The sequence below is a fragment of the Zootoca vivipara genome, chromosome 1 (assembly GCF_963506605.1).
Source record: "Zootoca vivipara chromosome 1, rZooViv1.1, whole genome shotgun sequence".
NCBI lineage: Eukaryota > Metazoa > Chordata > Lepidosauria > Squamata > Lacertidae > Zootoca > Zootoca vivipara.
In genome coordinates, this window is record NC_083276.1 from 66392172 (window position 1) to 66413978 (window position 21807).

Here is a 21807-nt window from a genome sequence, read left to right on the forward strand (position 1 = left end):
TCTCCCGTATAAGATGCATTTGTGTATAAAATCTGGATACAAATTCACAGGTTAAGGATGTCATGTGGAGCAAGTCAGCTCAGACCCTGCAGAGCAGTGTCATTGCTTGGGTTTCCGTCGACACATGTGTTCCCACTTACACATGTGCCAAAAATGGTGCTGCAAAGGGGCGAGGTGGAATGAGGAAATCCCCACTTATGCACATCTTACCCCAGTGTAACTGGCTTCCACAGGGCAGCCACCGAAAGGATGTGGCTGATCAAGGGAGCTGTAGACTCAAAAAGGCTGAAAACCACTGCTCTGGCATATAGCAGGGAGATAAGCAGGCTCCACAAAGCAGGAGGAGGGTGCTCAGGAGCAATCGTGTCAATGGCCACAGCCATTTGGATGTTCCAGAGGTTGGCCAGGACTTTGAAAGGAGCGCCAGTCATATCAGCCAGAAAATCCCCCAGAGCCACCTGGAAACCCATTGGATCCATCAGCCTCCAAGGAAAGGACCATCCTAATAGATTCCTCGCCTCTGCAGAGGGGAAAAGGTGTAGAAAACCTTGACCTTAACAGGAAGTCATCTGACCGTTACACAGAACTGATGTTACTTTCATTACTCTTCCTGCCCAGTTGAGAAAACAAGGTCCAGAATGTAGCCAACCTCATGGTTGTCGTGGCAGCCATGAAGTTCTGAGCCAACCCAGAGCATGGATGTTGAAGTCTCCCAGAAGGAGCAATCTGGGAGTCCTTAACACCACCTCTGGGACCAGCTCTGTCAGCTCAGGTAGGGAGACTGCTGGGAAGCGAGGCAGGCAGTAAACCAGCAGAATTCCTAATCTGTCCCGATTGCCCAATGCCAGGAACATACAAACTGGATGGAGAGCCTTGAGAAACAGATGGAATCTCCATCTACTACAGCAACTCCCGCTCCCCGACTCACAAGTCTGCCCTGATGCTGTACTGAGTATTCCAACCTGCTTACTTACCCAGGTCTGGGAGATACAGACCAGATCAGCCTCCTCATCCACAATCAGATCATGGATAAGGGTGGTCTTACTCCAAGTTGACCTGGCATTCAGCTACTACAGCAGCAGACCCTAGGGCTGGCTGATAGGACAACCACAATTCCCCAGGTAGGATGAGGAACTGGCACACAGCAAAGTCACTAACTGTCTGCAACGTGACTTCTTCTTCTTCTTCTTTGGCGGTCACTCCAAGTTTCTATGCTTGCTTCATGTTGTGATATTCAACATTCATCATACTCCAAGTTTATTGTTTCCAGAGTCTTTTTTTGCACAGCTAATGTTGGAGATCATCCGGGGAGCTTGAAATATGATCAACACACAGCTTTTGTCCCCACCATAAGTTAAAATAATTAATCAGAAAATCAAAGCCTGATATGGCCTCCCTGTACTTGGATTAGATGAGCTTGCTTATTGGACAGCTCCATTTCGGTTGCCAAGGGCTTCTTTGAGGTTTAAAAGTCACATTCTATTCATTTCATTTCATTTACAATTTGCTAGGCTGTTCCATGAAAGGTTTCTCCTCATTTTGCACATGCACCTACAAAACAGCCACATTAATCAGAAAGTTTTATAAGGAAGGATTAAAATCTAGGGTTGTTGTGGTACCTCTGGTTGCGGACAGGATCCATTCTGGAGGTTTGGTCGGATCCTGACGTTTCCGCAACCTGACGACCGCTTCTGCACATGCGCACGTGGCGAAACCGGGTCAAATACTTCCGGGTTTGCCGCTTTCGCATCCTGAAGTTTACGTAACCAGAGGGTAACGCAACCGGAAGTGCTACTGTACTAAACAATACAATACACATTTTATTATACAGTCACAGACCCAGTAATACATGCTAAGCCATAGCTGAACTTCTTAGACAAATGGTGCTTGATCCTTAATATCTCTTGAGAATTGCGAGTTGGGTACATTTGTGTTCCAAACTAGATAAATTATGAACTTTAGCAACTTCACTAGTGTCAGTTAATAGGTATGAAGTGCATAATTCAAGGTCTCCTGTATTTCATCTGCCTCCCACAGCCAACACTGATAACAAAACAGCCACAATCTCTGCTCTACAGAGAGAAAACTCTTATGTGTTTCAGATTTTATGGAAAAAAACTAAAATTAATGGTAGTTGAAAAGTATGCCATTATAATAGCTTGCATTCTAAGGGTGTAAAACATGGGTGGGTTTGCGTGTGTTTTAAGTATTTATTCAAAGCTAAATCAAGGCTTCCAATTATGCTAGATTTCAAAGTACTGCTTCGTACAAGGATGTGAAATGACTTGACACACAACAAGCTTCAGATGAAAGAATAACTTCCACAGGTTATTCTGCAGTTTAGTAAATGAAAGAAGTGCAGATGGGGAAGTCCGCTATGACAAGGTATTACCACAAATGGCTGGCTTCCCTTGAATTTCTGAGAGTGGATTTACAGGACTATTTTCCCTAGGAAAGATTTACTATCAATCATATCATAGCAAATATGAAAGCTTGTCTTGTGAACAGTATAACATGTTTTCAAATGTCCCAGAACTGCAGTGCATATTGAGTCTTTCTCTAATGATAGGATCCATCAGAATACTGTATGATAAAAATTGTCAGAGGGTGAAACCAAAATAAAAATAAAAATACATAAAATAGACTGCATTTCTTCACTCATTCTCTTCTTGAATATGCCTTTTCTTCCTTGCTTTTAGGACTGTCCCTATGTACTCCTTGGGAGTATTAATTAAGTTCAAAGTTAAATTATATTCTCTCAGAGACATTTGATGCCCTGGCTGATGGCAGAGGCCAGACTGTGATTCCCTTTGGTTCTATGGTCCTAGGAACATCCTCATTTTCATACAAGTGGGCAGGGGTAGTCTGGGTGGCGCGGGGCCAGGAGTGGGGCCAGGGCGCCTGACGTGCTTGAGAAGGCATTGCAAGTGGGCTCTTGGGTCTTTGGTTTGTGAAAAGATGGCCTTCCCCTCTGGCACAACTACACCCCTGTAATCATGGACACCCTCAACTGAAATAGCTGAAATTTGTGTTTGATAAATAGGACAGTGGTCATACTGAGGTACCCACAATTCTATAACTAAATGTGATTAACTTCAGGAGCGCCTGCTGACTGCATATATTGTAGTTTGTATTCATGCGTCAGGAAAGAAATAATCTAAGGAGAAAGTTGAAGCATAACTGAATGAATGTAAGAGTACTATAACCAGAGGTGGCTTTCCAGTGTGTTAAAATTGTTCTACATGTTATTTGTTTGCACGTTCACAATGTACATACAGCCTTCTTCGGTAAACATTAAAGTAAACCAAATGCAACATATTATCACTCACTTTAAAGCCAGCTACACATTTTGACAAAGTGCCAGAGGACCAAGATTCTTCTCTAATATCCAAATGACTGTGGCTGCAGAGATCTCAAATGCTCTGTCAAGATTCCACTTGTTGAATTACAATTGTGCTAATGGCACTAATTTACCTTAGTGCTAAATCTATGAATATAGGTGGTTTGAAAAGGTGAACTGAAAAGGTGAACTCTGTCTTCTCTTCTCAATCACGACATCTCATACAAACAAAGATTGGGCTCTCTTCAGAAGACACTTGACCCAGCACCATTAACTGCCCCCTTCAAGCCCTACTTTTCCCAAACCAGTATGGAATTGTATAATAGCAGCAGGATGCCTCAGGTTGAAAGCTTGGGTGCTTCTTGGATGCTCAAGGGTATCCAAGCTCTGACTGCCATTGTTAGCTTGGCAGTACTTACAGCTTAAGTGCATTGAGGGAAGATTGGAATGTGCCTGTTGAAGCCCAGATTCAGTTCACTCTGGTATTATTTCTCTTCTACCTCTAAACTGGGAGTGGACAGAAAGCAGTCTGGGGTCTACTGGTAGATTTCTGGGTGATTTCCATTAGATCAGCAAGGTGTTTTTTTAAAAACAGAATTGTTCAACAACAACAAAATTATACTGCTGGAATTATGAAGGCTGTTGCAGCTAGGGAAACCAAGTAACCACGAGTGTCCAATAACTTCTACAGTACTTGAAAAACACTTAATAAGCCCAGTGCAGTCAACTCAGGTCTGTTCTAATACTCAAAACAAATTCCTTTGCTCATCATTCTTTAATTCCATTTGCACCAAGCTATGCTTGGTGGATCTTGGGAGTCATTGGGAGGGTTGGTCACAAAGTAAAGCAAGATAATCTCAGCCAATGCAATCCTCTCTGTGGCATACAATTGTGTCCCGTGATGAACCCAAGAGTAGTTTGGCTAGTGTGACAGACATCAGAGCCAGATCAGAGTCTGGTGATCCAGTCCCCCCCCTCTCTCTGATTGGCTACAGAGTCAGCTAGCCACAGAGGTGGGAGGAAAAGCACTTTGGGGGGGGGGAAGAGTAAAAGTAGCGGCTTCTGAGGGAGAGAGTAAGATAGAGCTGGATTTAAGATGAGATATAGGGCTGGATTTGAGAAGAGAGATAGGATAGGATTTGAGTTGAGTTGAGTTGAGATGTTAGACAGGTTAGAGGTTGGGAGATAGGGAGTGAGATAAGGAGAACTGGTTCTGAGTTCAGTTAAACATACATACTGAAGAGACTATCCATAGCGAGAGGACAGAGCCTTGCAGCTTGGTTAGGGAGGGTCTGGGAAAGGGATGCAGACAGGAGTGTCCTCGGAGGGCTGTGACTCAACCAGGAGAGGTAGATCTTGTGAGAATACAGTCAAACCTTGGCTCCCGAACGCCTCCGTCACCATACATTTCGGGTCCCGAACACCGAAAAACAGGAAGTAACTGCTCCGGTTTTTGAACGAGAGAGGCACATTGTGGCTGAAATTTATGTTTGGTGCAAACATGCTAAGGTTTTAATTGAACCTGATAATTTAATTTCACCTGAGCTTTTAATTGTTCCTGATAATTTTTTCATGTATTTTTCTTTATCAAAAACATTGCATTATCCAGACAGGATATGGTTTGTGTGATCTGCAATGTGTTTATTCTTGCTTTGTACTACAATTTTGTATTCATGAAGTAAACATATTATTTAGAAATCTTTTCTAATTGGACCTTAATCTTCACCTTAATTGTTTTCTCATTATGTTAAAATTCTTTTTTTTTATCCTTTTCAAAAGCGAGTGTTATTCATCACAGAGTATGGACTGGGTAGCGCAATAAGGGGGAAAGGGCTTCATAAATCAGGATGTATCAAAACCTAGCTTCTCTTGACTCTGTACTACTGAAGTCTTCATTACTCCCATGCTAAATTAAGTAAATATATTAGTGACGAAAATGTGAAATAAACAGTTTCTTAATGTTTAAGGGTAATGGGAAAACCTACATATCCTTGAGTTCTAAACACATACAGAGCACGACAAGGGAGATAAAGCTCACATCAATCTCTGAAAATAACCATAGTATCGGTAGCTTAATTCCAATGCTAGACCCAGGAACAAATACCTCATGTACCAAACACTGTGAAAACAGAGCCCTAGAAATGGCAAAGACAAGACTATTCTCAACCAGCAGTTTGTTCTCACGCAGACGCTATGTATTTTCAGCCGTGATACCTGCTTTAAAAATTCAAACATAAAGTGGAGCCCATGCAAACTTGTATTTAGGTCAGTCTGAAAGTACTGGTGGAGATTCTTATGAGTGAATGAGCAGTTTCATTTATGACTAAGCAATCACCCCCACTGAAAGAGCAGGTTTCTAGTTAACCCCCTCAAGTGGAGGAAGCAATCTTGGATTTAGGGCGAATCGGAAAGCCATTAAATGGGATCCTCAAAGGGAACGGCACAGGTTTGCCCTCTGTGACACTGAATATTAGGTTTAGGCACAGAAGAGCTTAGTTCAAGCCCTTTGGACATTTGGGGAAGGGAGGCTTTGATGGGTCATTGTATATTATTTTAGCCTATTTCACAAGGGGCATATGGGGATAAAATGAGATTACTCTGTAATCTGCCCTTGGGTATAGGAGGAACTAAATTCCAAATGAATTAATATTGCACCAGGGCAATACAGCCACATACTTCCTTATTATGAAGCAACAAGGGACTTGGTTTTTGAGCAATCTGCTTAGTGGCACAAGCCAATTCAAACAAAGCCTATGTGATTTGCCCAGGGTCAAATAGCTAGTAAGTGACAGAAGTAGGTTGAACTTCCGTCTCCCCCATGTCACTGCATAATCCTCTCCCGGAACATGTCATAGGAATTCAAACACATTCCACCACTTGACATGAAGGTGGTGTGTTGAATGGGTGTGTGGGTGTATCTGTCTGCTCTCTCTCTCTCACGTTGTGTGTGTATAAAAGGGCACAGGCAGAGGGACACGTTATTTCTAACCCTGCAAAGTATGGCGACGATCCATTTTCAGAATAGAGACACTATGCATTACACAAAGTTTTATTTAAACATTTTAGTTTTGCCTCACAATATTTTCATTTGAACTATTACTCCACATCCTCTTGTTCTTGAACAAACGGCTTGACAGCAGATTTTGAAAAAAATCTTTAACAGATTTTATCCATTTCTCGTTCCCTATGCTCTTCAACCTCTACATGAAACTACAAGAAAGAAGATTCCACCTAAACATTAGGAAGAGCTTCCTGACAGTAAGAGCTGTTCGACAGTGGAATTTGCTGCCAAGGAGTGTGGTGGAGTCTCCTTCTTTGGAGGCCTTTAAGCAGAGGCTTGACAGCCATCTGTCAGGAATGCTTTGATGGTGTTTCCTGCTTGGCAGACTGGATGGCCCTTGTGGTCTCTTCCAACTCTATGATTCTATGATTCTATGAGGTTATGTGACACTGACCAGATCTATCTTTCTCAGGAAAGAGTGCAGATGGTACACCAACCAAAATTGTGCAAAAGCACTTCTGGCAACAGCAGCAACCTGTCCCTCTAGGAGCAACACCTAGTCTTTCAGAATAAGTGTTACTCCACAAAGAACTGGCTATATACACATTCTCAGACTGGTTTCTCTGCTTGGCCCAAAGCGCCTCCTTCTTGCCTGGATTTAATTTTAGCTTATTATCCCAAATACAAGGCCATCACGGTTTCAAGAGAATATAGGGCAACGAATCTGAAAAACACGTTTTGTTATCTGTGTTGTAAGAAAACACTATTCCAAAAACAGGTTGCTTTATTAAACAGAATAGGCACCGAAAAGCCACTTGTTTTCTGTCAACTAAAGCTATATTGGGGTACTTGGCGAGTTCAAGCTAGCTTATTTTGCATGCTTTATGTATCAATGGGTGATGTACATCAGCTTGAAATAAACCCCATCTTCATAATCTCAGCATATTTTGAAAATTAAAGAGTGTAGAGGGAAGCAAGAATCAAAGCAACCTACGTACAAGGCAGCAGTTTGAGGCTATTTGCAAATTAAAATGTAAAATTAAACCAGCCCTCCTTGAAACTAGCCACTAAATAATACAACTTTACTCTTTTCAATTAAGTGTTTTGTATTTCAGATGCATAGAGAACGAGCTCTATACTAATTTAATTAGTGATGTTGACTTGATAAATTCTGGTCAGTCTTTATAGATTCTCTCCTCCTGCCCAAGAGCGAGAGAGATGCAAATGAATTATCAAATTGTTTTATTTTAAAAATACAATTCCATTTGTTTCAGACACAGCCTTCTACAAAGAAGTATATCACACTAGCCACCAGATTTATTCTTAATGAATTATGCAGAAACAAAACAAAGAATAACTACTACACAATCAAACCTTCCTAATGCACAAGAAATTGGCTTTTCAAATGGCAGCTCTCTTAAAGGAAGTTTTTTTGTTCAGTGTGTGGAAGGTGCTCTAATTATAGAGAACCAGGGTTGAGAGATTACTAATTATTCCATGCTTTTAAAAACAAGGGAACTTTCAATAGGTCAGACTACAGTCTGCACACAGGAAGGGATGAATAAGAGTCTTTCTATTAAACCGCAACGTAATCCTGGCAAGCCCAATAATTTAAGGCTTAATGTAAATCACTGCAAAACTTCAACTTCTGTTTCCGAAGAACTTTTCAAAAAAAATGTTTCTAGTTTCACACAGCAGACCCTGTTCAGCATCTCGCTGCCATGGCGTTTTTCTGCCTTGACAATTCACTTCCGTGAACAGGCATGCAGCCAACTCAAATGAGACCCAGCGCGGTGAAAAGCCCTTCAGGTAAACAGTGTGATAAGCTAAACTGCAAAAACTAGACAATGTTTTTGGACTACGAGGCAGTTGCTATGGAGACAGTTGCTAATTAACTGCATTCAGCCAAGAGAACAAAGGGTTTTAAGGGCAGACAGGACTCGGTATCTTAGAGTGAGCAATGTATAACATCTTATGCAATCTGCACATCTCCCATATCTGAAATACCTGAGCCTTTGCTTCAGTGGCAAAAACCCTTGAGAAACACCAAGCACTTCCTTAAAATTTAATTGCAACTGGCTCATCATCAGCAATTACCAATCAAAATATTATAAACTGTGAGCAAATTTGGGTCAGGAGTGTTTGAGACATTATTCAGATCCACTCAGAGCAATGCCTTCTCACACTGAAAGTAAATTAGAAGTTGCCTTTGGAACCAATAGTTTCTGAATCCTATCAGTGTTCAAAGGTAGACAGATTTAAAATGCCAGGGCTTTATTTTCATTCCATACTCACATAGCCCAGAATATTCAGTAGGAAAATATCCAGTCAAAACACTATTGCTTCCATATATTGTGAGCACTCAATAAGACTTTTTTTATAGTTTTGTATGCCCATTTTCCTTAACCTGGTGCCCTCCAGATGTTTTGGACTACAAACTGCTAGCAGCCAGCAAGAAGGCTGCCACAAAGGTCTTCTTTGATAAGGCTATCCTACCTCACAGAGCTGCTGTCAAATGTCAAGCCTCCATTATGGAACCATAAGCTATTTAGAGTAAGGCATAAAAAAATGCAGAAAACTGATTTTGTTTTTGTTTTTTTGTTATCAAGTCTGACAGACAATAAATGATCTAATTCTGATCTTCCAATAAACCAGAAATAAAGATTAAAAAACCACCCTTCTTCCATTAGATATTAGAGTGGTATGCCAAAAATGACCAAAATGGTCACAGAACCATAAAAAACCACAAGGGTTATGTTACCACAGCAAAAGCGAATCAAAATAAATACAGTTGGTTCTCAAACTTAATCCATTCCGGGAGTCCATTCGACTCCCAAAACCGTTCAAAAAGCAAGGCAAGGCTTCCGATTGGCTGCAGGAGCTTCCTGCTCTCAAGTGGAAGCCGCATCAGACGTTCGGCTTCCAAAAAACGTTCACAAACCGGAACACTTACTTCTGGGTTTGCGGCGTTTGAGAACCGATTTGTTCGGGAGCCAAGCTATTCAAGTACCAAGGTACCACTGTAGTAAAGAGGACATTTGACAACATTAGGAGAAAATGTGTATCTGTAACAGGCATCTGTTAAAACTGACCACTTCAGTTTCATGCTTGAAAAGCTGACTGTATATAGTGAGAAAACAGTAAGGATATATGGTCCCATTCTCACTTTAATGCCATGTGCAAAACACCCATGGGATGTCATATCCAATGATACATTCCTGCTAACCCAGGCATCCCCAAACTGCGGCCCTCCAGATGTTTTGGCCTACAACTCCCATGATCCCAACTAACAGGACCAGTGGTCAGGGAAGATGGGAAATGTAGTCTAAAACATCTGGAGGGCTGAAGTTTGGGGGTGCCTGTGCTAACCCCTCACGTGCTCATTGAACACATGGGCAGGTTTTACTGAACTACAGCATTTTGTGTTTTGTGGGTTTCCCCCCCCCCAATCAGCAATAGAGAATGTTTCATCCTTTAACTCCTTGTGATGAAAACGTTGCCCCACCCAATTCTTTCTCCATATGTGCATATAATATTTTTGTACAATGCAAAGTTTTAAGTAAGACAGAAATAATAAAAGTCATTTCTGGTGCAGGTGATCAATACTTCGTTTTCATCAAAATGCCTTCAGTCTCCAAACAACAATAAAGTACATCAAGAAAAGATTATGATCCTTTACAAATACTTGTGGCGGAGAAGTATCCTGAGTAGTTGCTTGCAAACTTTCTGAAGCCAAACTAGATAGACCCACTAGATCTGCCTTTCTCAAGTGGAGCCCTACATGTATTGTACTACAGCTACCATCTGCCCCTGGCAACATGCTGGTAGAAGCTGTTATCTCAAACATCTGGAGAACACCAAGTTTGGGAAACCTGCACTAGGTGGATTTAGCCCAGCAGGACTCCTTATGTTCTTCAGAAGAGGCTGACAAAAGTGGTGTTGTAGAGGTCCTGCTCAACTGCAAAGCCACTGGGCTGTACTCAGCCAAAGCTCCTCCTACCTATGCCATCTCAGTGCCTCCTATCAGCCAGAAGAGCAAAGTAGGACTTCCGTACTCAGAAGGAGGATACCTTGAAAATAAGAGGACTCTGGGTGCAAATGACGAAAGCCATCAACTTCATGCCCAGGGGTCACCAAAACTAATTCACTCTTCCGCCAAAGAGAAAGAACTCAGACAAAACAATGTGAGCAATTTAAAATAAATCCGGGGTGGGGGGTGGGCATTGGCTGTCTAATCGGGTAGACAACAGGCTGATGCGTTACCTCCAGCCTCCAGCCCTCCTCATCCCTCCATAGATAGCAGCACAGGTGCCCATACAGCATTTCAGCATTGTCTGCAGCCACATTTCAGAGAGCAGATCCCGTGAAGAGGTCAAGAGGCATATATTTTTCCTATGCTTTTTGCCATCAAGATGGCAGCTCAGCATGCTATGCACACAGATTATTCTAGTAGGGTGAAATATATCCATATTTCCTTGGGCTGAATCATACTATGGAGGTGCCTTTGAGACATACACAGTGAGGTCATGGCTTTGTCTGCATCCCCCCCCCCCCAATATGTCCAGTCAGTCTTTCTTTCTTGTTGAGCAGCAGGGTTTATCACAGCAGAGCAGTCCAAGTTGGGAAATTTGTAGAAATCAGTGTGAAGTTCCAGCAAGAGTCCCTTTTCAAAACAACTTTAAATTCCAGCCTTAAGGCATAATATTTTTGGCATAAGGAATCAATAGTAGGAAGCTCATTTCTATCACACAATCCCTTTGTTTTTTAGTGGAGACAGATAAAACTTTCTGAAAAGACTGGAAAAAATATATATATATTGAGAGAATACACCTGCATTTCTTGAATTTATTTACACTTCCGCGTTCCCTTTGGAATAGGGGCATCATATGCCTCCAGTTAAATAAATGTTGTGTTCATTTTCTCTCTCATTTGCACTGCTGTCTGCTTCTTTGTGACATCCAATCTTGACTGCCAAACATTGCGTTAGGCTACAGAAGTTTCCTGGTGTTTCAGGAAGTGCACTATGGAGTTGCCTAACCAGCACTGAAACCTAGTTACGTGCGAGTAAACCTTCAAGATTCAGTACATCTGCTTGTGGCTTATGATCATATGAGCTACCGTGCTGAAGGGGAAGTATATTTAAGCACCCTAGTCCTGGAATAAGGTCACAGGTGGTACCCTCACACTAAAGCAGCCATTGCTGAACACAACCTAAGGAGAGCCCTGCTGGATCAGTCCAAAGGCACCATCTAGTCCAACAGACTGCTCTCATAGTGGCCAACCAGGAACCTATGGGAAGCCAGCAAGCTGGACATGAGGGCAACAGGACTCTCCCTGCTTGTGATCCCTAGCAACTGTTATTCATACTGCCTCTGACAGTGAAGGGGGGGGAGCCATCATGGCTAGAAGCCTTCTTCGGCATGTATTTAACTAACCTGCTTTCAAAGATATCCAGGTTGGTGACCATCACCACACCTTGTGGGAGCAAATTTCATAACTTAATTATGGGTTGTGTAAAGAAGTACCTTTTTTTTGTTGTCTGTCCGGGACCTTCCAATGTTCAGCTTCATTGGATGCCTGTGAGTTCTGGTGTTGTAAAAGAGATTTCCCCCCGATTCACTTTCTCCACACCTTAAACACATCTTACTTCCCTTTTCACTAAGCTAGAAAGCCCCAAATGCTGTAAGCTTTCCTCTGAACAACAACAAAAACTCCCTCCTGCACCACTGTGCTATGCAGGGACATTTATAAAGTAAGGGGGCTTCACCTTTCCATTGGGGCAGGGCTGGGTGATCCTCTTCCAGGAACTAAAACAGATTTTCGCTCTTTTTGCAAACCGCATGTCTGGCTTCATCCTCATCCTTTCTTTCAGCTGATCAAAGCAGGATAACAAATGGCTGTACACCCATTCCAATATGATGGTGCAATGGTGCCATCAGGCACAGCTGCCTAGGGGCTTCTAGGTCCAAAGTAGGAACCCACACCAGCAGGAAAAAGGGGAAGAGCATGTGACCACCTGCCACCAGTTAGCTGTCAGGCTGCTTAAATACCTGGGCAGAGGCAATCGTTTTAGCAGGTGCCACTATAGAAAAACTTTCGAAAGGCAGCTTCCAGCAAAATATTAAAATGCAATAATTCATCAAATATTGTTTTTGAATATGATAAACCCTGTACAGTATTGGGTCGTCAACACCTTAAAGTAGGATGGGGGAAAACTATGGCCCTCCTGTGTAGTGTTTGGACTACAACGCCCATAATCTCTTGTAATTTGCCATGTTAGCTGGGGCTGATGGGAGTTAGGTCAAAAATATCTGGAGTTGCCTTGCTTTAAAGAACAACATGAGTATAAAGAACAAAACCCCCATCACGTCTGAAAAGTATGTGTTTTCTCCTACCAAGCTATACTATATATATCGTGATTGTGGGGAGGGGTGTTTTTCTTATAGTATTTTACAAGTTAGGTGCATATAGAATACTCCTGAAAGCAATGCTTTAAAGCAGTTAAATAACCAAACAAACAGAACAAGGACATAGCAGGGCTCAAAACCAGATGTCCTAAGTGTCAAAAAGCATATACTAATTATATCATTTTCCAAGGGCATCATGTAGCTTATGGGAAAAACTCATTTTCACTTTATTTCCCCTGCTTCAGCTACTGAAAGGCCACATCTAGATTGTAGCTGTTTTGCAGGTAGGCTACAATCAGGTACCAGCAAATTCCTGTTGCACACTCTTCCTTTCTGCATTAAGGAAAGGTAAGGGAAATTGCGCTGGAATGAACTGATTGTCTGGAAACAGACAAAAGATTCCACGTACGATTCAAATATTTTAAAAGAAAGTCTTCCATTTGCAGTGCTTTTTCTTTTAATGGACAAAATCTGCAACTACGCCAATCACAGCAAGTTGTTCTAATGACAACATGTCTTAAGTGGATTTTTTCAGGTCTCTGGAAGACAATCAAACCCTTGGATCCAATTTCATCCTTACATGAACACTAGAAGGCAAACTTCTTTTGTTTTGTCTACACAAACAGTGCCATTGTAGCAGCGTTAGCATGTGAACGGCTAGCCAGCTTTCCTGCTGAAATATCACGTTCAGTATTGCAGAAAGGAGAAGACATACCGTAGACTTAATCCCTTCAGACAGCTAACAGATATTATTATTCTTATTTATTAAGACTGTGTGCCACCCTTCATCCAAAGAACTCAGAGCAGTTCACAACATAAAAATACAGTCTAGAACCATAATAAAAACAAGAACAAGAACAAAACAAACAATAACGCCCCACTTCCCACAAACACATTTAAGAGGCCATAGACTGTTAATCAGCCCAAGGCCTGAAGAAGAACGTTTTCGCCTAATGCCTATAATGAAGGTGCCAGGCAAACCTCCCTGGGAAGAGCATTCCACAAACTGGGAGCCACTGCACACATTCTCATGCTTCCACCCTCCAGATCTCCTATGAGGGAGGCACACAAAGAAGAGCCTCAGATTATGATCGCGGGTCAGTTTATATGAGGAGAGGTGATCCACACAGCATTGGATACAGTACTTTTTCTCTCTGGGCATGTGCTATGCTCAAGAACTGTTAAAAGTAATAATGGTGAAATGTTTCCAAGTCAGTCTTCTGGATTTTGCTAGAGAAATCTTTGGACCAGTGTTCTTTAGCCTTGACTCCCTAAATCTTGTTGGACTAAAACTTCCATCTTCTCATTTAGATAAGCTACTGGCCGGTCACAATTGAAGCTGGAGTTCAAGAGTTAGGGGCAAAGAACATTCAACAGAATCTTGGTTTTCTTCTCTTCCAAAGAATCATAATTGTGACAATTGGAACACCAGCTCTCTAGAAATGTTGTGCCTGTTGCAACAAACAGGATGATGAGTTGAAGCAATGAAATAACCTCAGTGGGAAGACAATGTCTGGATTAGTTTAATGTACAGATCACAGCCTTTTGACACCTTTTGGATCTTTTGGAACTCGCAGGTACTTAACCTAACCAAAAATAAAAATTATCCTCATTTATATTCTAAGTCACAGCTCAGTTTGCTATTATTAGGAGTGATGCTAAAGTAGCTAACATGTGCAAGTAGATCAGGGGTCAGCAAACTTTTTCATCAGGGGGCCGGTCCACTGTGACCCTCAGACCTTTTGGGGGGCCAGACTATATTGGGGGGGGGGGAATGAACGAATTCCTATGCCCCAGAAATAACCCAGAGATGCATTTTAAAGAAAAGGACACATTCTACCCATGTAAAAACACGCTGATTTCCGGACTGTCTGCGGGCCAGATTTAGAAGGCGATTGGGCCAGATCCGGCCCCTGGGCCTTAGTTTGCCTACCCATGAAGTAGATTCACTTAAAACCTCTATGGCATGACCCAGTCTATCACGGGCAGGGAACATCCCTATGTGGAGGACCAATAAGTGGGCAAAGAGGTAAACAGCAGCCTGCACACAAAGGCAGTAGGAGGAGCTATTGGAGGTTCATGTGACCTCCTCCCTCCTCCCTCCTCCCTCTTCCCTCCCATGACCACCACCAATATCTCCCTTCTCATTCACTTAGTATATAGCAGGGACGTCCAACACCAAAGAGACAGCAATCTACTCACAGTATTAAAATACTGGCTGTGACCTACCCATTATCATTGCCAGGCAAAGTTATTGAGCTTCTTTGGGGTAAGACAAAGTTTTTTTTAGGAGAGCCAAACTTGCTGATGTTTTTTTTGGGGGGGGGGGATGATCGCTCAGGGTCATGCGATCGACTGCAATCTACCATGGACACCACGCGACCGACCGGTAGATCGCGATCAACTTGTTGGACATGCCTGGTATATAGTAATGCAGTCTATTCTTCTGCTCATACAAAGCAAAGATAATTTTATTATTGATACCCCAGTCCAGAGTGGCTAGGGAAAGCCAGTCAGATGGACAGGGTATTATTATTGTTGTTGTTGCTGCTGCTGCTGTTAGTGGATAAGCTTGTTGGAGATTGCATTTCGTTTCATGAACGTTTTTGCACATTGATCAAACCTTTGATTTCAAAGTATGCAGGTATGGCTCATATAGTGCAGCTGGTATGAACTGAAATACAGTGTGTTATAACAAATGTGACGTGCATGTTGGAGCCATAAGGACCTAGGTTCAAATCCCTGTTTGGTCATTACTATCAGGCATGGTCAAGTCTCCCTCCCTCCCTCTCCCCCAGCCAAAGATGTCTCCCAAGGTTGTTGTGAGAATAACATGAGGGAAGAAACAACGTACACTACTGATCTGCTTAGCAAAGGGGCAGAATGCAAGCGTGACAAATAAACAAATAAAATGTCTGCATAACAACCATTTAGTTTGCAAAAATACGTGTGGATGGGTTTGTGTACTGTAACTTATCCACCAGCTACCATCCGAGAGGCCTCATCACTGGGGTATATTTTGTGTATGTTGCTGTGAGACAGAAATTGCAAGGCTACATCTTTGTACAATGATTACAGTAACAGTTGAATAAACATGCAACCCAATACTTCACATCTGGCATTTCATCTCTTCCAATGCTACTTCTGGATTCAGATATACATGTCCTTAATGCCGTGCAAACTTTATGACTTACATTTTTATAGCAGTAGTAATGAAAATGGAACTTCTTGAAGTTAAAATGAACAAAAGGGGGGGGGAATCCCATACACTTAGCAGTGAATCAAAAAATTATGGCAACTTAAAACATTTTGCTTCTCCTATTTCAAAAAAGTGACATCCACAAAACATCTTAGCAATAATTCTACATATGAATGAAGCTTTTAAAATAACACTGGCTCATACCAGTAATGTAAAATCTGACTCCTCCAAGAACAGCATTTTAACCTGAGGCATGGAAATATACCATTGATGCCAGTAATCAGGTACAATACAGATTACCACTAATTTGGGAATGCACTTTTCCCCCTTTCAGTGTCTGTTCATTTTCAGTCAGCACCTCTCTGTAGCAGATCTTCAAATTAAAACTCACAGAGACCCTACTGGTGCACCTTGAGCGTTCAAAGTACAGTATTTGAATGTTACACTCTCCCGAAGGGTAAATTGAGGCCAATTAGAACTTCATTGGCAAAGCAGTAAATTCATGACAAACTTGCCTCTCATTAGCAACCACCAGAGAATCACCCTGACCCAAACTCTAGGTGTTGTCTTAGAACAAGTCTCACACCTGTGTCAGTCTAATCCTCCATTAACCTTCCTATCTCTCCCCACTCCTTCAATTTATGTTTTCCATATGAAGCCCAAAGCAACCATAACCCATAATTCTTTGACAAATGCAGGTTACAAGTCAAAATAGTGCTCAGAGAAATTGAGTGTCTTTTCTGGATATAGCCCTTCTGAGGGAGAGACACATACAGGCAAGTATCCTGAAAATAAGCAAGTGCATAGGGATCACCAGAAGAAACTAACAAAAAAGGCCAACACTTTGAGCTAACCACAAATACAGATCAGCCAACTAACTTTCAATCAAAAGGCCACGACTACTGGATTTAATGAATGAGAACAATACCAGAGTCAAGATTTACAATCAAATGAAACATTCAGTATTTTTAATTGCACCTGTCATGGTACAAACATCAACAGAAGTATCCGCCACACAACAAAAATTTCACAAAGGAAATGTTGACTGCTTGAGTTAAGAGTTAAGAGATTTAAGAGGATCTACAGCAACCTCTTGATTAGATGGCTCACATTTTCTCCACTTCCTCTCCCTACCGCTATCAAAAAATAGCTAGGGCCATCCCACTTTCTTTGCTCTGGTGGCTATCACTTTAAAGACAATTTCAACCAGAAAATAAACTAGTACTAACTTTGAACTTCTGTCGTGAATGGTTCATGGGTGGCTGTCAAATTACCGTATACTCCAAACTCCGTCAAAGCTTTGAAATACAGCAATATCTCCACTATAAATAAGCTTAGAATGCCACCAGAAGGTATTCTTTTATTATTATTATTATTCCACATGGTATCTAAAAACACTTACAGTGTTTTGATTTCAAAATCCTTGGAGAACAATTATGCTATTAAGGCCATAAGACTCTATTATAAAGTCCTCAAAAACATAGCATGGTTTCAATAAATCCTCAAACACTACAAAGCAGTTGCTCAGCTTGAAGAATGAAAACATGAGTTCATCCAATGAGAAAGAGTCAGGATATAAATTCTACTAACACAGTCATCTGCATTTCCCCAGGGTACTTCTCTTTTTTCCAGAATCATGGCAGTACCTTAAATCAAAGCTCAGCTACAATCTGACCACTGAATTGCCACAATATAAAAATACCAACTGAATTTTAATGTTTCTTTTTTATATTAAAAAAATCTAAACTGTGTATAGCAGTTCTGTAATAGCAATTAAATAAAAATGCATGTTTAATATATTCACTACACTGCTGATCAGCCCTTTTGCAAGTATGCTGTGGAAGTCCATTGAATCATAGAATTGTAGAGTGGAAGGGACCTTGAGGGTGATCTAGTCCAGCCCCCCCAAATTTCAACGAAAGCATCCTTGACAGATGGCCATCCAACTACTGCTTAAAAACCTCCAAGAAGGGGAGTCCACCACCTTCTGAAAGAGTCTGCTCCACAGCTCTTACTATCAGAAGTCCGTCCTGATGTTTAGTTCGACTCTCATTCCTTGTCACTTGAATCCATTATTTCAGGTCCTACTCCCTTGGGCGTAAGAGAAGACAAGCTTGCTCCATCTTCCATGTGATAGCCATTTAGATATTTGAATACAACTATCATATCTCCTCTCAATCTCCTCTAAACATACTCAAATCTCTTCCACCTTGTCCCCTAGCTATTTAACATCTACATTAAGGCTAGTTAAAGCTATGGTTTTTCCAGTAGTGATGTATGGAAGTGAGAGCTGGACCCATAAAGAAGGCTGGTCGCCGAAGAATTGATGCTTTTGAATTATGGTGCTGGAGGAGACTCTTGAGAGTCCCGTGGACTGCAAGAAGATCAAACCTATCCATTCTGAAGGAAATCAGCCCTGAGTGCTCACTGGAAGGACAGATCTATAATATATCTAATATATATATATATATATATATATATATATATATATATATATATATTAATAATAATAATGAATTCACCGATATATTTACAGTACCCTCAATGGCTCCCCCACCCAGATCTTTTTCTCAAGTTTCACAATTATTTTGGATTTGCTATTGTTGGACAAATCTTACCTGGTTCAAGTTCTAGTGGAAACGGATGTACAGAGATATGCTCATACATGCATATGTGCTCTCTTGTCAGGCAACTACAGAAAAATAATGCTACGGGGGTGTTATTGGTTTGCTTTGCTTTCGTTCTTGTTTCTATCATGTATTTTCTGTTTTCGTCTTGCATTTTTAGGCTGTGAACCGCCCCTGAGATCTTTGGATGAAGGGCAGTATACAAATTTAATGAATAATGGTAATAATAACAGATCCCAATGCACCACATGTAAAAGACCTGTTTCAAAAATTAATTTATAATATAGTTAGTTCCATGAGGGAGAGAAGGAATTCCAGGTACCAGGCTATAACATCCTAATCATATGAACCCTCCTTTGTAGAAAACCTCTTGGTGTTCTTCTTCAGGGAATGTAACCACCACATAAAACAAATTTCTCCTCATTTCGTGATAAGAAACTACCATCACCACATGGATCACTAAAACATAACAAAAATGACGGAAGTATACCAGTGTCGGGAGGGGAAGCCAAGGGAAGAAGTAAAACTGTGGTGTTTGATACAAATCAAAAGAAGGGGAGGGGGGAATCCAGCAGCCGGAGGAAGGAGGCCTCGAAAGTTTCTGCCAACAGCAGCTGAGAAGCTTCATCAGAAGCCTATTTTTCCAGACATTATGTTTCATTTGGCTTCAAGGGTCACATGACAGCTGCAAACTAACGCCTTAAGGTCTGTTTCTCCCTCTCTGTGACACTGACAGGCTGTGAGAGACTCCAACACCACAGAAAGAATTTTTTCCCCTTGTTTCCATTACATCATCCAACCAGTACTGGGGGGGGGAGAGGGAGGGGGTACACAGCTGGTGGCAGCTGCAATACCATCTGCTTTCCACTTACAGTGCATGCTAGTTTGCTCTGCAGATTCCTACTGATCCTTTCTGGGGAAGAGCCTGCGTTTCAAGACAAAACACCCCATTGTGCGAACCATATTTGCAATTGTGGAGGAATAAGTTGCTCTCTAATGCTCAGAGAAAGATTCATCAGGTAAGGATTCCGCATGGCTTGGAAAGCCCAGCTGCACAAAAGACAGAAATCGCTAAACACTCAGTGATTAGGGGAGAATAAAGAGCGCAGCAACAACCTGCCATCTGCTTTCCACAATGCGAGAAGCCAGAACGGAAAAAAACCTCTGCAGTCAGCAATATTTTCTGAAAGGGAAGGGACTGAAGGAAAGGGAAAAGAAGCTTAAGTCTCCAAAGTCAGGAGATTAGCTGGAGCAACTCGGAAAGAACAAAAAGTAAAAACAACTTATCCCCTAGCTGGGATAAACATCAAATATATGTACGAAATACTGTCAGCACAACTGATAATCTATGGCAGCCCAACTTGGAAGAAAAGACTCTATGGCGACTTAACTGAAATGATGGTGGAAGTTAGTGAACTTTACAATAAACTGTGTACAATAAAAGTGCTTTATCTACCCTTGAGCTCTTACAAATGCATTGCCAAATACAAGTTCAAGTGGGATTACATTTTTAATGGGATGTATATATTTTCAATACAAAGGAGGACACCACTTTATGAATTAATATTTCATGTTTCTTTTAACACAAAAAACTATCTGAAGGTATTTAAAGCTTTTGATGAAACCTTCAAGATTAATATAAAGAAGCAATTTTATCAGTTCTAAAAATCCTGTAATAGACACTTCCATAGAATTCTCAGCTCCATCAGGAAAAAGGAGAAAAAGCAAAACGATGCACACAAGTTTGCTCTAATGCACAGTATGTGATATTTATAGTTTCTTTACAGTTCTGAATGGGCTTAGATTTTGTCACACTTTTACAACAGATCAAACTACCACAACAGGAGTTTCTTCTCCTTTTTAAATTATTGGTCATTGTGGTCATTCTCCCTTCTGTTACGTCCTGATATAAAGCAGCAACGAAATGACTCTAATTTCATTAGCTCGCCCAATAATGATGGCTAGCACTTGCTTATTTCTTAAGAAGGTGGCCCTTTAATCTGTACAAATGAACAACTTTTCATAATATTTATTGAATTGTTTTCAAAATGGCTGGATCTATATGACTTACCATACATTTTGCCTTCATCAGACAATATGATTTTCCTCCTCCCACAAGGGGGATATATAGCTAGTGCCTCCTGAAAGCTCTGCTCAATATCTGGGCTCCAGACACCTTCTGCATCATTGTCAATTGGTTTATCTGCAGAATCACTCATTCTTTCAATGTCCTCGGCAGGGCTCTCGCTGCCGCTCCAGCTGCTGGCCTCAATGGTGACGGTTGGGTTCTCCAAGCCTTAGCCTGGAAGCTTTAAGAGAATAAATCTAAAAAGGGGGAAACAGCAAAGACAACAGGTTAATTTTCCTTGACTAGTTTTAGTAACCAGTATAGCAGAACCACAAAATGTTATTACAGAAGTTAAAGACCAAGAACTAATGGAAAATAAGTCCTGGGTTCTATTACTCTGTGGAACCAGACTGAAATTGGCCAAAACAAAATTAAAAAATTCCTTCCAGTAGCACTGAGAAGTGTGCATGCACATGAAACCTCATACCAATAACAAACCTGGTTGGTCTCTAAGGTGCTACTGGAAGGATTTTTTGTTTGTTTGTTTCGACTACCTCAGACCAACATGGCTACCTACCTGTAACTAGAACTATGGAAGGCACCACATTGAGCCGCATGAAATGGAAGTCCATCAACCTCACCGAGAAACTTGCACAGGTACAGACTGACATCTTCTTTCTGACTAAATGCAAGAACCTGGACATTATACCTAAGGGTCTTAGAATTAAGAACCCTCTACAATCCACTTATCCTACATCTGAAGAAGTATGCATGCACACGAAAGGTCATACCAATGACAAACTTAGTTGGTCTCTAAGGTGCTACTGGAAGGAATTTATTTATTTTGTCTTGACTACATCAGACCAACACGGCTACCTACCTGTAACTGAAATTGGCCAGTTTACCTTTGTCTGTATCTAACAAATAAATGGGTTAGAATACTTCATGGTATATCTAATCTCACAGCAAGTGTAATATATTTATTACAAGACTGGAAGTTTGGAACAAATATGTGAGTTCCACTGACTTCATTCAAACAATAACTATAAGGGTTTCTAGAAGCTAAGGACTAAATCTAAGGAAACTGTTCTATTTAAAAATGGCCATTATGCTATTTTAATTCACCTCAGGAGTTCTGGCACAGATGGAAAATCAGCACACTTCC

At 41.2% G+C, this 21807-nt stretch overlaps 1 protein-coding gene across 11 annotated transcripts in view; it reads right to left on the minus strand.

Moving 5' to 3' along the window:
- TEAD1 (TEA domain transcription factor 1) overlaps positions 1 to 21807 on the minus strand; it is a 168169-nt gene that overhangs the window by 76456 nt on the left and 69906 nt on the right. For 10 of the 11 annotated variants that reach the window (XM_060275574.1, XM_060275573.1, XM_060275582.1 and 7 more), the window contains one exon: positions 20646 to 20899. In XM_060275574.1, the coding sequence (XP_060131557.1) occupies positions 20646 to 20793 (148 nt within the window). In that variant the 5' untranslated portion in view covers positions 20794 to 20899. Of the gene's footprint in view, positions 1 to 20645; positions 20900 to 21807 lie in introns of those variants that run through there. The other variant, XM_060275594.1, reaches the window with a different exon arrangement.